This window comes from Mycena indigotica (assembly GCF_014461135.1).
Source record: "Mycena indigotica strain 171206Taipei chromosome Unknown Mind.scaff0001, whole genome shotgun sequence".
NCBI lineage: Eukaryota > Fungi > Basidiomycota > Agaricomycetes > Agaricales > Mycenaceae > Mycena > Mycena indigotica.
The window spans coordinates 1,925,827-1,941,537 of NW_023503000.1; the positions used below are offsets into that span (position 1 = coordinate 1,925,827).

Below are 15,711 nucleotides of genomic sequence, written 5' to 3' on the forward strand. Positions count from 1 at the left end.
ATTCTAGCTGTTCATGTCGCTCACACACTCCCATACGCCCTTCAAGTTTTCCTTCCAAAGTGTCACCTTTCCGTCACCGCAACTAACTGCCAGCAGATTGCCTGCGAGACTCCACGAAACCCGCCAAACGACATCAGGGAATTTGCCTCCTGCCGCCTCGCCAGCGGAAGCAGGGTCAAGAGTGCTTCGTGTCCATTGACCATTGGGGGCATCCTTGACCCATACGCAGACAGTGCGATCCTGGGAAGCAGTGGCAATATAGCTGCGGGCCAATCCAACACTGGGAGCCCAAGCAACATCGCGCACCCAGTCAGTGTGACCATCAAGAACGTCCTCTTCAACCCAAGCCTGTTGGTCTTCACGATACGCCCAGATTTTTACGAGGTTGTCGCAGCCAGCGCTAGCAAAACGCTTGATGGGGGGCGTTGGCGCGGGGGGCAGGGCAGACGGGATTGACTGCAAATGGTGGGCGGCGGGCGTGATTAAACTGCCTGGGGTCGTGGCCGGGGCCCAAGAAACAGCGTTGCATCCAATAGCGTGGCCAGGGAAGATATCCGCGCCCCACTGGTCGTCATCTGAGCAGTTGTTTTGGTCAACGAGAAGACATATAGTGAAGTAAACACACAGACTTTTGAAAGTGAGAACTGAGATTTTTCCATCTGACGAGGCGCAGGCTAGGATCGCGCCGAGTTCATGGGGGGCCCAGGAGACAGAATTGACGGAAGCAGTGTGGAGAGTATGCTCGCGAATCTTGCTCCAGCCAGTCGACGGTTGTTGCTCTTTCCAGATGAGAACTTTTCCGTCATACGAGCAGGACGCGAGAATGCTTCCAAACTTTGGGTGGGCCCAAGCCACCTGCCAGACAGGCCCAGTGTGTCTTCACCACCCGTCAGCGCTAGCGGAAAAAAAGGTGCGAGTAGACACACCCGGTCAACGTCTTGCCCACTTTCTGCGTGTCTCCTTCAATGACATCGAATACCTTGACAGTGCGGTCAGAGGAGCATGTCGCGAGTCGTTTTCCGTAGTAATCCAGTTGCGCGTCATGCTACAACGAAATCTCGGTTAGTAGCTTTCTGGCTCGAAACGCTTGCTCAAACACGCATACGATCATGTCCTCATGGGCAGTTTCAATGGGCACCGACTCGGAAGCCACCGCGGATGGCTACATTGTTGTGAGTAGACGCGGAACCAGGAGCGTGTTTTCTGACCATCTTGGACAAGTGAGACGTGTAATGCTGTGATAGTCACATGGTACAGAAAAAGTAGTCGTATCTACTACGGTCTTCGAGGAATGTCTCCCAGTTTTACAAGTCGGTCTTTCGTAACCTCGAACACCTCTGAGCTCTTCAATGGTGATACTAAAACCGGTCGCCGGCTGTCTGCATCAGGCGTCTCCCGCACCTTCACAACTTCACCCTTGTGCTTGTTATCCTCCAAAACCAATGCTTCCTGGTTTTCCGCATCCGGCTCAACGGGTAGAAGATACTTGGCCAAGAAGCCAGACCGCATCAGCCCTTCTCCAGGCACAATAATCATCACCGTCTGCTCAAAGTTGCTCGCGCTCTTTGTTGCAGCCAGAATTTGAGCTTCACGGCCCTCATACTGCCCGTCGAGGTAGTGTGGATGAGTTGAGCGAGTGCCGTGTACTCGGACAATGATGCGATTGATTTGGTGTGCGTAGGCTGGATCAAAGACCCAGTTTTCTGGCGGTTCTGTAGAACACAGTAAGTTATCATTGTGCGTCATATGCTAGTGAAGATTACCATATTCGATTGGCATTTGGAACTGGTTGTAGGATGGGTAAGCAGCGGGAGTTGGGGCTGACATTGCTCCAGGTGTCGGTGCAGACATGCCAGAACCACTGCCATGTAAAGAAAATGCTCCGGCAGGAGTACTCGGAACATGGAAAACACCAGGAGTCGGTGCGCTGGCTGGTGTTGGTGCGCCAGTAAAACCTGGCGTTGGAGCTGCAGCAGCTGGCGTAGGCGCATTCTGATCACATCATATCATCAGAATCAATTTGATGGTCATCAATAGAGAAATAAAACGGACCCAAGTATTGTTTGAATCGCCCCAAGGACGAGGAGAGGCCCAACCAGCTTCGGCTCTTGCAGGGCGTCCAGGAGTAGCCCCTCCCCAATTTGTTGGCCTGCCAGGAGTGGCTCCGCCCCATGATGAATCTGTGTTGGCTGTGGCATACGGATTTGGAGTGCTTGACGAGTTGGCGTTCCAAGCTGGAGTCCGTCCACCCATAGCATAAGGATTTGGTGTTTTTGACGCCGCACTCCAGGCTGGTGTTTTTCCGTCGTTTCCTTGGGCATACGGATTGGGAGTTCTCGATGCATTCCAACCAGGGGTCCTTCCAGACTCCCAGCCGGGTGTTCTCCCGCCCCAACCAGGCGTCTTCCCTCCAGAGAACGACGATGAGCTGGCTTGTGACCCACCAAATTGCGACATATTTGAGTTGTCGCGCCCAAATCCACCTCCAGGGTAGTATCCTTCGAGTTCGACAAGTTTTCCGCTGTCCCTGAAACCGACTCAGCCTTGACTGCAAAGAGAATAGAAAGCAACACTTACAAGCGTCGTTTGAGCTTCTCTTTATCAACAGCCACGACTTTGTTGTTGGACTGCAATTCGACGCGGGCAATAGCCCCATTGGTATCCTTGATGATGCCCACGTAGCCTTTGTACGGCCCCTTGACGACCGTGACCGCCACCCCAATCAGTCTATCCCTTGGACCTCTCCCCATATTCCCCGAGCCCACCATACCGCCCGTTTGGGGAACCAATGCAGGATTCATCTTCGAAAGATCCATTCCTGCTTTAGGAATGCTGCCCTTTGGAGCCACAGAAGCCAGAGAACGAGCTCGGGCTACGAAGACACCTCCATTCTCAGTAATGTCGCGATTATGCAGGAAAACATGGAAGGCCTGATGGATATGGAGTACGCGTCCTTTTCGGCCCTACAATGACTCAGTTTTGATCTCATCTGGAGAGTCGAAACCATAAGCTTACCTCTCCTTCCGTTTCCTTCATATTATCATTAATCCGGAGTTCGTGTCCTTCCGAGTCCGTAGCAATCGCCCGATTTGAGTCTCGTCGCATCGAAATTTGGTGAGGCTGCACAAGGCGCACCTGACCGTGTTGGTCTAATACCCGGAACGAATCACGTTCGGTTTTGAAGATGACTCCGTAAGTTTGCGCACTGAAGAAACGCTCAGTTGATTTAGTTGTTTCGAACGCGCACTACGAACTCGAGTTGAACCAAGTCATGCAGTTCATAGTTTCCGACGATGTTGGTGCTGGACCCCACTTCTGCAGCTTCTCGCAAGTCTTTGGAGAAGACAGAAACCTATAGATAGCGGTGAGTTATCAGTGAAAGCTGTGTGTGTGAATCTGACCTCTTGCATTGTCATATCAGACAAGAATGTTACGACATTGTCCAGCACTGAAACGACCAAGCCCGTTTCGTCTGCGTTTTGCCCAGTCATGACCTTGACGTGGTCACCAGCTTTGAACCGCTTCCTAACGCTTCGTGCAGGTAAATCGACTTTCTGACCCTCGAAATCGACCCCTTCGGCCGTGATTGTGACGACGTCCTGGTTGATCTCCTCGACAATACCGTGCACTCCCGTTTGTTCACCTTCGAAGACTTCGACATGATCGCCTGGCTGTAGCACAGATATCGCTGCTTTCCTTGACGCGTCCGCGATGATTGAAAGGTCTACAACGCTTTCACCAGTTTCAATATCTTGTCGTCTTGCGAACTGTGTAATCTCCTCCAAAGTCGGATTTACGTCCTCAAGCACGAGTTGGCTGAGTTTCAGGTCCTTTTCGAGGAAGCCGTCCTTATACGTCTCGTTCTGGAAAACATAGACTTGGTTTCTCTTGACGACATTCTTCCGTCCCCATGCTGCGACGACCTCTTCATAGTTGAATAGGCGTGGAGGCGGGCGAGAAGACGCTTGACTTCCTGTGAAAGTAGACTTTTTCCGTTTTTTGCCGGGGCCCTCAAGTGAAGCATCGTCACGTGGATTGAGGTCGATTCGGGGAATATACTTCACTCCTACATATTCGCCCGTCTCTGTTATGTCAACCACTTGGGCCAGATCGCCTTGGTAAATACCGCGTTTTATGCGGACCCAACTACCAGGGGTAACGGTTTGCTCTTGTGTTTTGATTTGTAGGAGACTCGCCATCTCTTCTATGGGCACCAGGTGAATACCTCGAGACAGGTATACACCGACTAGACCGTTGCAGGCGTGACTAACTTGTTGTGAGCTACGGGCTTCAACATAGATCATGCCCGGTAGAGAGTCACGTTGGAAAGCGGATAGAATTTGGAGTGGACGGGAGCCGTATTTGGTATCAAGGGCTTTGCGCATCAGACTGAACACAAGCTCTCGTTCACGGCCAATCTATGTCTGTTTTAAAAGAGTGTCATGAAGAAGACGACTAACAACACACCTTGACGCGAACTTGCCATAAGCTTGCATCGTGGACAGAGGGCATAAGGAGTCGTTGCGGAATTTCATTCATGTCTCCAGTATATCTGACTGAGGACTGCCCTTGGTATCGACGGTGAATGTCGCTTGCGATTTGCTCAAGACTTTGTTCATCTGTCTCCTCAAAGCGACTTGGAGGCAAGTGACGGTATGGCCGCTTTATAGAGTCTTCTACATCCTCCGGGTCGTCAATAAAGTCTATATAAGCTGTAAGTGGGAGTCATTGAATTATATTTCCATACCTGGCGCCTCTTCGTCCATGTCATCTTCTGGGTCATCGTCATCGTCGCTCACTGCCGCCAAGTCAAGGAAACGGTCAGCTGCGCCTTTTCGATGCCTTCTCTGTTAAATTAAAAAAAAGTGAGTATTCAACAAGAATACTAACATTACGCGCCTTCTTTTTCTTAGGTCGCTCGTCTTCTTCGTCTTCATCCTCTTCATCATCATCATCCTCTTCATCTTCTTCACGTTCATCCTCGTATTCATTTGCATGCGGTCGTTGTCTGCTTTGTTCCATGGCGTACTCGCCTTCCGAATCCGACATGACGGCCTAAAGCAGTCCTGAGTCACACGTGACCAGCACGCTCACCTGTTCTCTTGTGGATCAACCACCTCTAACCGCCCATGTCCATCCGCGACCACATCGACTCCCTGGCCCACAACCTCTCTCTCACAGAAACAGAGGAAACATGGGACACCATTCTACGCGCTATCAACTCCCTTTCCTTGGCATGTGCCAACACCGACTCATACGACCCAACCGACCTTGTATCCGCTATTCGCCCCCTCTACAGGCCTATTATTAACGCAATGAACTCGGAAAGAGGTCGTCTGTCCGGCGCAGCAATAGATCTCGTCGGCATCCTCGCCTCATCTCTTGGGGTGGCATTCGATCCTCTCCTCCACCATCTATTTCCCGTTCTGCTCGCTTTGTCATCTCGTACGAGCAAAGTCACGATGACAAGAGCCAGGACATGCATTCTTACCGTCATTGACGCAACCCAACTACCAACCATTCTGTCGTATCTTCTTCAATCTGCCGCCGATAAATCTATTTCATTGAGGGTCACGGTTGTTGAATCGACATTAGCTTGTCTCAACTGCTTCAACCCACCTGATTTGGAGAAAGAATCCAAGGCCAAAGAGATTGAGGCCATCATACGGGTCGCTGCCAGGGACGCAAGCGGTGATGTCCGCAAAGTTGGACGAAAAATGTTCGATGCCTACAAGATTCTTTTACCAGATAGGGTAGAGAGGTGCGTGCTACTCTTAACTTTTTCCTCGAGAAATTCTCAACAGCTTTTTCACTCTAGATTCATCGCACCACTCTCTCCAACGTCACGGAAATATCTCGACATCCAGCCTAAACCATCGTCATCAAAGACACTGGGAGTGCCAATGAAGCAACCACAACTATCGTCTTCGACTTCGGCGATGAAGCCTTCTACACTCGATAAAGCCAAAACGCATATGCGTTCGGCCTCTTCCCCAGCAGTTGCTCCTCAAATTACTCGGCCTGTTGCTCAACCAGAACGGCCCAAACCTGTTGAGGTTGTCGTTCCACCGAAAGTAACCGGCACAATTCCTCCGTCACGGCATGCTCCATCTAAGTCTACCTTGGAACGCAAACGCGTTATATCCATGTCGGCCGCTCGCACTCGCATTGAAACAGATTCAACAACGCAACCCATTCCAACCACTAGTCAGCCTGTGAGACGGGTGGTCCCAGCTCAACAAGCAGTTCCCGTTGTTGTGACTGGCCCACAGAGGATTCTGATAAGCGATAGTAAGCCCTTGGACAAAGCTGGACCGCATCGTGGTCGTGTCATAAGCTCCGTATCAACTCCCGCCCTTCGCATCGCATCCACGGCACCTCCACCTCCAAAACCGACAGTGACGAAACCAGCTCTTAGATCAACAACGACTACTGCAGGCCCAAGCTCCAAAAGAGTCCCGGTTTCTCAACTGAAATCGTCACCTCAGAAGACTGTCTCCAAGCATAAGGAGCCAGTCAAGAATAGCTTGATGAAACCAACATTAGCACAACTTGCTCGAGCCAAAGCCATCGAAAAGCGCGTTGCAGCAGTTGCTACTGGCGAGCCGTCTCGAGCAGAAAGACGAGCTCCTAGGAAAGCACCGCTTCCATCGAGGAAGGTCAACAAACCAGTAGTGGAAAAAGAAAAAGAACCAAGCCAAGTGATTGCAGAGGAAGAGGCTCCAGCTGATGAACCTGAAAACGCAGAAAAAACAGACGAACAGCCTGCAGCAGAAGACAAGTTGCAGGAAGACGAAGAGATACCAAAAGTTTCAGTCGAGTCCCTCGATTTAGCGACTCCTCCTAGAACTGGTGCAGCTCCGAATATTTCTGTCAACAAGACGCCGATTTCGGAACTGCTGCTCTCGATAGAACGGGGATTTCTATTCACGCCGTCTGCGCCATTATCGCCTCCAGACTCGTATCTAAACCTGCCTCCGGTTGGAGCCGCTATTCCTTTTCCCATCCCAACAACCTGGCCACACGCAACACAACAGCAAACGAGCCTGAAGCCTTTCGAGGTAGTCCGGCAGTTAGATTCAAGGAAAGCTCTCGGTAATGTAGAGACCAACAAAGAGCGTGTGCTTTAGGTAGAGCGTCATTATTTTATCTACGTTGTCGGGTAATTAGCACAAGACATACCAATCAGTGGCTTAGATATTTGCGACCCTTGGCGCGCCGCCGTGCTAAGATATTTCGACCACCCGCCGTCCTCTTCCGTGCAAGAAAACCATGTCTTCTCTTTCTAACTCTCTGCGATGGTTGATATTCGTGTCCCATTTTGGCGAAACGGAGTTGTTGTAAGATGGGTGAAGAGTGCCATATGGCAGGAGTGAATGCGGGTGAGAATTGAGGATGGGCTAGCCGCAGAGGGTTGTTTTGTAGGACATTGCGGGCAAAACACGGAGAGGGCACAATTGCCGAAGGCAAGCGCGGAGGGTGCGTGAGGAGAGCGACAAGTTGGCGAGGAAGACGCATAAAGAGACTTGTGTCACGCCTCGTGACACACCCAAAAAAGTGAGGATCGATGAATGGTATTGGATTGAGGCACCTAAGTCTGACTCGAATTTCGATGTCGCAGTGGACTGCCGCCAAAGTTCGCCAGGAGTTCTTCAACTTTTTCAAAGCAAAAGGCCACACCTATGTCCCCTCCTCTTCAACCATCCCCTACGAAGACCCCACACTACTCTTCGCCAATGCTGGAATGAACCAGGCACGCTAATATACCTCATTACTCTGCAATCGCGTTATGTTTTCTTTCTCTCCAGTACAAGTCTATATTCCTGGGGACTGTCGATCCCCACTCGGACATGGCCAAGCTCAAGAGGGCTTTCAATACCCAGAAGTGCATTCGTGCGGGCGGGAAACACAACGGTGAATCTCACATCGCACGCAACCGATAGCAATTATTCATCGCGATCCAAAGACCTCGACGACGTTGGGAAAGACTCATACCACCACACTTTCTTCGAGATGCTCGGCAACTGGTCATTCGGCGATTACTTCAAGGTCATCTCTCTCTCCATGGGTTATATGGTTCGCTGTAACACAGTCATTCACAGAAAGACGCCATCGCATACTCATGGGAGCTCCTCACCGAAGTCTACAAGCTGCCCAAAGACCGACTCTACGTTACTTACTTCGAGGGCGATACCAAGAACAAGCTGGAACCTGATCTAGAAGCGAAAGAGTATTGGCTGGCCCAAGGTGTCCCAGAAGACCACATTCTCCCTGGAAACGCGAAAGATAACTTCTGGGGTGAGTCCCCCCTATCCTCTGGAACGACTTATCCGGCTCACTTTCTCTGTTAGAGATGGGGGCAACTGGGCCGTGCGGTCCATGCAGTGAAATTCACTACGACCGAATTGGAGGACGTAACGCTGCTCATCTAGTAAACCAAGATGACCCTGACGTCCTTGAGATATGGAACAACGTCTTCATTCAGTTCAACCGGGAAGACGATGGCTCTCTCAAACAACTTCCATCCAAGCATGTCGATACAGGAATGGGCTTTGAAAGACTCGTGTCTGTGGTCCAGGACAAGAGATCCAACTACGACACTGACGTCTTCTCCCCCATCTTCGCCAAAATCCAAGAACTGACTGGTGTTCGTCCATATGAAGGCCGATTTGGGGCTGACGATGCCGATGGTATCGACACGGCTTACCGTGTTGTCGCAGATCACGTGCGGACCCTCACCTTCGCCCTGAGCGATGGTGGAGTTCCCAATAATGTGGGACGTGGGTATGTTCTCCGACGAATTCTTCGCCGCGGTGCTCGTTATGCTCGGAAGAAACTGGGAGTGACGATTGGCTCTTTCTTTTCTTCTCTGATGCCCGTTATCGTTGAAACGATGGTAGCCGGTTGTTTTTTGCTATCTTTGGCTCAACTGATCAATCACTAGGGCGACACTTTCCCAGAAATCACCAAGAAAGTCGACGAAATCAAGGAGATCCTGGACGAGGAGGAGGAGTCGTTCTCAAGAACCCTTGACCGTGGTGAAAAGCTTTTTGATCAATACGCTACTCGCGCACAATCTCAAGGCGCACGTGAACTGAACGGCAAAGACGTCTGGCGTCTGTACGACACATTCGGCTTCCCCGTCGATCTTACGCGGCTGATGGCTGAGGAACTTGGACTCGGTATCAACGACGAGGAATTCGAAGCCGCTCAAGCATGGTCTAAAGAAGCCAGCAAAGCTTCACTCAAGAAGGACGCCACCGAGATCGTCAAACTCGATGTTCACGACATCGCGATTCTCGAAAAGAATAACGAGGTTCCCAAAACCGACGACTCGGCTAAATTCTGTAGGCTTAACTTGACCCGACTGCCGCACACTCTTATCCCTTTTAGCCCTTGGTAACACTTCCGCCACGGTCAAATCGATATACTTCAACAAGTCCTTCCTCGAATCTACTGCCAACATCCCAGAAAATACCTCCTTCGGAATTTTACTCGATAAGACTAGTTTCTACGCAGAATCTGGTGGACAGGAACATGACACTGGCAATATTGTCATCGATGGAGTTGCCGATTTCGAGGTCACTGACGTACAAGTCTTCAACGGCTACGTCTTGCATGTTGGTCACCTGAAGTATGGACAACTGGATGTCGGCTCACAAGTTGTCGCCTCGTATGATGAAGTGGGCTGCCGCTATTCCCTTTGAAGCTTACTGATGATTACTAGCTGCGACGGTGGCCATTGCGCAACAACCACACCGCAACTCACATCCTGAACTTTTCGCTGCGAGAAATACTAGGAGACCACATTGATCAAAAGGGATCCTTAGTTGCACCCACGAAACTGCGTTTTGACTTCTCTCACAAAGCCCAAATCGCCCTTCCTGAACTTGCCAAAATAGAGACAATGAGTGTCGACTGGATCAAACGGAATGTCAAGGTCTACAGCAAAGAACTCGATTTGCAAACTGCCCACAAAATTCCCGGTCTCCGTGCGGTCTTCGGTGAATCATATCCCGACCCAGTTCGGGTCGTGACTCTCGAATACGACGTCGCCGAAATGGCTCAAGACATCACGAACCCTAAATGGCGGAGTACTAGTGTCGAGTTCTGTGGTGGAACGTTCGTCTACGTCGTTCGTGCCTTAAATGTATTACTAAGTCTCCTCAGGCATGTCGCAAAAACTGGCGATATCAAGGACTTTGTGATCACGGAGGAATCCGGCATTGCAAAGGGCATAAGGAGAATAATCGCCGTCACGGGGCATGAAGCGCAAGAGGTCACCCGTGCCGCCCAGTCGTTGAAGGTCAAATTGGATCAAATCGACGACATGTCAGGGTTAGAGAAAGACGCTGCGCTGAAGGCACTGACTCTTGTACACTGCCACTTTTCTTATAAGTTAACCGCTCACTCTTGTTCAGGAACTTGGCCAATCAGATATTTCGGTTCTGAAGAAATCAGAACTGAAAGAGCGGCTGGGTGCGATGCGCAAGGCATTCGACAAGCAAACCAAGGAAAAGGAGGCCGCCACACTCAAAGAGGCTTGTGATCCCTCTCCCGTGTCTTCAGCAATTGTTGATCTTTGTAGGCCGTTGATGGAATCCTGAAGTATTTCCAAGAGGATCAAACTGCCCAAGCTTATATCGCGGCCGTCAATGTAGATGGCAATGCCAAGGTAAGACTTGATGCTTTTCCGCGGGCAATTAAAAATGATTTTTTTCAGATACTGCAAAGCATTGTCACGCAAGGTAGAAAACTAGAAAAGGCAGTCTATGTTTTCAGCAGCGACGGCACCAAGGTCGCTCATGCCAACTATGTCCCACCATCAATCAAGGCCAAAGGCGTCGATGCTCGTACTTGGGCAGGCAAGGTCACAGATGTCCTTGGTGGAAAGGTATGTCTTGTCGTCCCTTTTTCGACCAATTCTGATTCGTGATGGTCAGGCCGGTGGCAAGGACGACAGTGCTCAAGGTGTTGGGACCAACGTCGACCAACTGGATGCAGCTGTCGTCGCCAGTAGAGCTTATTTAACACCATACGTATAGAACCAGTGTAATATAGACAACAAAGGAGTGGCTAACGCTATGATGTCCGAGGAAAAGAAAACACCATTGAGCCATTGAATCCGTCCTTGATGTTCCACCATCTGCCTAACCGATGCTCTTTACCAAGACCGACAACCAGCAACGGTGAGCGTCCCGAGGTTGCCCACTCCGCTTCAAGATCTTTCGTGGGAGTAAGGAATTGGAGGGAATTGACTACGCCCGGTGCAGGGACAGTGCCGACAAGTTCGAAAGACTTGAGCTTAGCGTCAAGCTTCCATATTCGAATATCGCCATCCCATGAGCCTGCAAATTGTCAGATAGCGGAGTGATGCAGGCTTGAGGCTAACCAGAGGCTATCAGGTCTGAATAGCGGAGACTCGCAACTGCAGTGATCCAGCGCGGAGTCTCAACAACGCCTTCAGTGGCTGATTGTGTTTCATGCAGTCCGTGGGCAATGGGTTGCGTGAAAACAGGCTTTTTCTTCTGTGTGGACCAGAGACATAGAGAGCTAGGGATAATCAGCCAAAGCTCTGTGTTGGAAACAAAAAAAACACCCACCCGCTGTCTCCACCACTCACAAAGGTGGTCTCATCAATCATCGCGACACATTCCATGCTCCCTTCGATGAATTTACGCGACTTTTCTTTGGGTTTGGAGGTCCCCTCCATTTTTTCATCTTCCTCGTCATCCTCTCCCTTGAGACCACCATCCAGAACGTCCCGGATTTTACTCCGACCACCACCACGAAATACCAACTGTGTCTCATCCGCGATCTTCCAGTATCGAACCGTCTTGTCCCGTCCACCCACGCTAATACAAGTCTCGCCTCGAAGAGCATCGAGCGACAGAACGTGGTCTTGGTGACCGAATAACGTCTCCACATAGCCCATAACGCCCGGTGTCAAGTCGTAAACCTTCAAAGTGCGGTCGTATGAGCCTGTGTATAGCTGGTGGGTGCCCTTGCGGAATGAGATCGCCTTCACGGTTTCAGTCATTGCAACATTTACCCAACCATCCTCACTCACCGACACAACGTCTTTATGCCCCACCTGCCCAATAAAAGCTGTCATCCAAACGCCCTTCTCTGCGTCCCAAACACCTATTCGTCGATCTTTGCCTGCGCTGGCAAGATACTTGCCGTCGGAGCTGATAGCGAGTGCGAGAACGGAGTCGGTATGTCCTTCGACGGAAGTATGGGTTGTACTTTTTTGTTTACCCTTTCCCTTGGCGGTGGTTGGTGGTTGGACCTTAAAGAAAGTTTCCAGCCGTTTCCCGGAGGCAAGATCCCACTTGATGATTGAGCCCTCCTTGCCAGAAGTAAATAAGTGCTGTCCGGACTCGGAAGCAACAGCAGATGTAACGGAAAAGCGATGTCCCCTAGTGCGGAGCACCGCAGGAGCCTGCGTGAAGTCCAGCTACAGAAGAGTCAGCAAAGACGCTTCACAGCGCGAGGTGGCGGACCGTGTCAGCGACAAAAAGGTGCATTTTGCCAGAGTGCTCCATTACATCCTTTTGCAATCGAGCAGAAATAAGTTCCTTGTCGATTTCCGCGGCATCGAACTCCCCCTCCGCTGCCAGGCGATTCAGAACGACGTTCAGCCGCGACTGGCCGGAGGAAACGCACCTAGGCCCTCCTTTACACTGTCGAGATATAGTTGCGCTAACCGTAGGCGCTTTTCCGCTGGAGTCTCGTTGTCCTCCTCCCCGCTAGCACCGGGGTCGTCATAATGCTCAGCCAGCTCAAGGTCGTCGATGTCAACGTCGTCATTAGTGTGGTCCGAGTCGAGTTCCTCATCGCCAGATCGTTTGGGTCGTGAACGGTTTACGCTCTTTGGATTTTCTTTTCGCGGTAATTTTCGAGAAGATTGCGCGCTATCCGGTCGTTTGCGCTTTCGTTGTTTTGAAGATGCAAAGAAGGCATCTGGCATGGCCGTTTAGGGAGAGGGAGAAATTTTGTGTCACGTGTCAAAAAGTATACCGATCAATTCTCGGATAACTCGGATCACTGGCTCTGAACTTGGGCAAAGATACTGATTAAGAGGAGCTTATATTGACTCTATTTACGCCTTCGAGAAATCCCAGATTTAAAATAGATAGTCTAGATCAAAATCCATTGTCTCCGATAACCTCCAAATTACGCAGCGGCAATGTGGCTCAATCCGGAAAGAGACGGCGAGAAGAAATACTCTCCTCCACGGGAGACCACGTAGTCTTTGAGGGAGGTAAGCAAATGCAAGGTTTTGAAGGAGAAGCAAACCTTGTGGGATGACTACATCGTGCGCAACATCGGTTTGGTTGAGGTAAAAGACAGCAGGATCGAGACCTGAAATATTCTTCGGCCCTCCAGAGAGTGTACCAATAATGGGATCAACTCCCACAGTGCTGTCCAGATGTAAGGGTAAAGTGGAGGTCAACAACACAAGCCACTTACGGGTCAACCTTTCCGAATGGGAAACTACGAAAGTTTAAATTCGAGGCTGCGCATTCATATAATGACTCACCCAACATTGTTGATCCAGATGGATTGGAGGAAGACTGTGAGTAGTGAGTACGCTTACGGAGCCAATTCTAATATACTTGCCGAAACCGTTGAAGATATTTGACTGGTAAGCAACTGCAAGGCATTGGCATCAAAACACCTGTGAAAAACCGTACTCACCGAAAGCAAGACCGCGATCATTGGCTGTCTTCGCTGACGCAGTTTCCGCCGAAGTCACCTCACCTCCGTAGGGGATAGAAGAACGGATAATGAAGTGCGGATTCTCTACACTTGGGTCCAGATCTCCACGGGGATGGACCTAGAGAGTATTAGTGCCAGCTACGACCTATATGAACCTGTGCAACCTTTCTGATGTGGGCACTGAAGGGGCAGTTTGTCTGATTGAAGTGATTTTCGGTGCCAGGTTCAGGGAGATTTGGGAAAGTGAATGTAAAGTTGTTGTTTCGGTTAGGATCGGCAGCCAGAACGGGGGTCGTCTTGCGTTGGGGAAAGGAAAATCGGGGCTCCCTGTGTTGCTTGAGCACGGAAAGCAGCATAAATGATGAAACCTACACTCTTCCAGCGGCCGACCATGCGAGCGCCCAATAAAGCCGACCCTTCGGCTGGAGTCAAGTGGTCTTGATCAAGAGGATGATCGTTGACAAATTTGGTGAACTCTGGGACTAATTGTTGCAGCTGACGGAAGACGAGGAATCTGGAATGGTTTGTTGGGAGGTAATGCAACAAAGAATCACATACGATCCGTCTTTTGTCCAGGTTGGGCGAGCAGTGATGTTCGGATCACTGGCTTCACCTAATAAGAACAAACCTGTCACCGATGATCAGATTAGATGGTGATTGCTTTGTAAGAATACGAACCGGCATCAACTGGTGTTTGCCCAGGGTAAATTGGGTTGGTAAATCCACTGACGGCCGGTTGCGAGATGCCGTCCATGAATCCGAAATGCTCGTGGCCGGATTCACTTCCTGGTCGGGCGGCTCCTTGTAGTTCGTATCTAAAAATAACAGTGGTCAGGAAAACAAAGGCAACCCCTTGAGCACACACAAAACAGTTATAGATGCTCCCAAAGTTGATTGAATACTAGCGAGTTGAGTGTTGATATGTGCCACAGTATCGGATGCCAGAAGGAAGGCACCGTGGATGCTCGTTCCTGCAAATGCGGTATTCCAAGTCGATGGGTTGTCTCCTACAGTCACAGCGTCTGCAAACTGGCCAGTGGAGAAATTTGGATCGCCAAGGTCACTGAGAGGGACGTGATTAAGCATTTGGCCCCTTGAAAAGGAGTAAAAAAAATACTGACTCTGTAACCCCAAGTGCGTGGAGCCCAGTCTGAGAGAAGGCCAGATTTACCGCAGTGACTGGTTGGGTATCGACGGATTGAATTTCCGTCGTCGTTGTGATCAGAGGAATGATATCGGAGGACAACTTCGACTTGAAGGTCGCCGGGTTGTTGATTTTAAAGAATACAAAAAGTTCTGTTGCCTTGCGCATTCCAACGAGGACATCGGACTGTTTCGCCTCAGCATTAGAAATGAGGAAAAGGAAGCAAGTTACCTGGATATTGTCGGTATTTAGAGAGTTGTCGAGAGCAGCGACCGCCTCTGTCGTCGGGAGATCAGGAATCGCGGCGGGACTGATGAACAACGAAGAAGAACGGCGGCCTAGTGGAAACCGACGCCGTTGGGGAGCGTTATGACTGCCCGGATGGGCGAAGCCATACTGGGCAAAGGACAAAGTGGAGAGGAAGAGAAAAGCTCCACGCATGCTTGATGGGGGACTGTGTCTGCTGTGCGATTGAGTGGGTGTTCAATTTATACTCTGAGTCCCAGCAATGACTTACCGTTCTCCCAAGCCATCGCCTAGTGTTTGAGATGGGTTTGAGTCGTCATGGATTAGTACAGTCAACTGTGAACAAGGTACGATCATGACGGCAATACCTGGCGGCAAAGAGGAAAGGAAAGAGTTAGATTCTAAAAACATACATACGGGTGAGAGCCAGTGAGAAAAATTAGCTCTTTGTTCGCAGGCTTACCGGATTCCGGCCGGATGCCGCGTTGCGAGGATTACGGTGACTCGGCGAGTTGGACGGTGAAGATATGAATTGGGTTCTGACAGCTCCATACGCTATCTTGACGCTACTCAGTCATGTAAAAAGACACTTCGCT

At 50.4% G+C, this 15,711-nt stretch overlaps 6 protein-coding genes across 6 annotated transcripts; 2 read left to right on the plus strand and 4 right to left on the minus strand.

Annotated features, from left to right (window-relative positions):
- Positions 1–3: 3 nt before the first annotated feature.
- MIND_00047300 (Transcription elongation factor SPT5) lies at positions 4–5,049 on the minus strand (the record flags this gene model as incomplete). Its single annotated transcript, XM_037357440.1, has 14 exons — positions 4–575; positions 630–877; positions 927–1,045; positions 1,106–1,162; positions 1,309–1,712; positions 1,764–1,992; positions 2,053–2,527; positions 2,578–2,963; positions 3,016–3,205; positions 3,255–3,352; positions 3,402–4,418; positions 4,468–4,703; positions 4,748–4,847; positions 4,891–5,049. 14 exons carry the CDS (start codon positions 5,047–5,049, stop codon positions 4–6), a joined length of 4,290 nt encoding a protein of 1,429 aa, XP_037225350.1.
- Positions 5,050–5,129: 80 nt separating this feature from the next.
- Positions 5,130–7,130, plus strand: MIND_00047400 (TOG domain-containing protein; the record flags this gene model as incomplete). Its single annotated transcript, XM_037357441.1, has 2 exons — positions 5,130–5,761; positions 5,819–7,130. 2 exons carry the CDS (start codon positions 5,130–5,132, stop codon positions 7,128–7,130), a joined length of 1,944 nt encoding a protein of 647 aa, XP_037225351.1.
- On the minus strand, positions 6,485–7,518 carry MIND_00047500 (uncharacterized protein; the record flags this gene model as incomplete). Its single annotated transcript, XM_037357442.1, has 4 exons — positions 6,485–7,053; positions 7,113–7,124; positions 7,183–7,252; positions 7,291–7,518. 4 exons carry the CDS (start codon positions 7,516–7,518, stop codon positions 6,485–6,487), a joined length of 879 nt encoding a protein of 292 aa, XP_037225352.1.
- A 94-nt stretch (positions 7,519–7,612) lies between these two features.
- On the plus strand, positions 7,613–11,045 carry MIND_00047600 (Alanine--tRNA ligase; the record flags this gene model as incomplete). Its single annotated transcript, XM_037357443.1, has 13 exons — positions 7,613–7,753; positions 7,809–7,914; positions 7,967–8,049; positions 8,103–8,298; positions 8,352–8,896; positions 8,945–9,347; positions 9,394–9,683; positions 9,728–10,122; positions 10,171–10,375; positions 10,422–10,541; positions 10,589–10,675; positions 10,724–10,894; positions 10,944–11,045. 13 exons carry the CDS (start codon positions 7,613–7,615, stop codon positions 11,043–11,045), a joined length of 2,844 nt encoding a protein of 947 aa, XP_037225353.1.
- Positions 11,046–11,082: 37 nt separating this feature from the next.
- On the minus strand, positions 11,083–12,973 carry MIND_00047700 (WD-REPEATS-REGION domain-containing protein; the record flags this gene model as incomplete). Its single annotated transcript, XM_037357444.1, has 6 exons — positions 11,083–11,348; positions 11,393–11,553; positions 11,604–12,022; positions 12,071–12,460; positions 12,507–12,616; positions 12,670–12,973. The coding sequence occupies 6 exons, from the start codon at positions 12,971–12,973 to the stop codon at positions 11,083–11,085; spliced, it is 1,650 nt and encodes a 549-aa protein (XP_037225354.1).
- A 206-nt stretch (positions 12,974–13,179) lies between these two features.
- MIND_00047800 (Dye-decolorizing peroxidase) lies at positions 13,180–15,472 on the minus strand (the record flags this gene model as incomplete). Its single annotated transcript, XM_037357445.1, has 15 exons — positions 13,180–13,256; positions 13,303–13,427; positions 13,477–13,500; positions 13,547–13,580; positions 13,627–13,659; positions 13,705–13,843; positions 13,890–14,052; positions 14,098–14,147; positions 14,188–14,239; positions 14,284–14,353; positions 14,404–14,540; positions 14,591–14,788; positions 14,847–15,055; positions 15,101–15,329; positions 15,387–15,472. The coding sequence occupies 15 exons, from the start codon at positions 15,470–15,472 to the stop codon at positions 13,180–13,182; spliced, it is 1,626 nt and encodes a 541-aa protein (XP_037225355.1).
- Between the last annotated feature and the right edge of the window lie 239 nt (positions 15,473–15,711).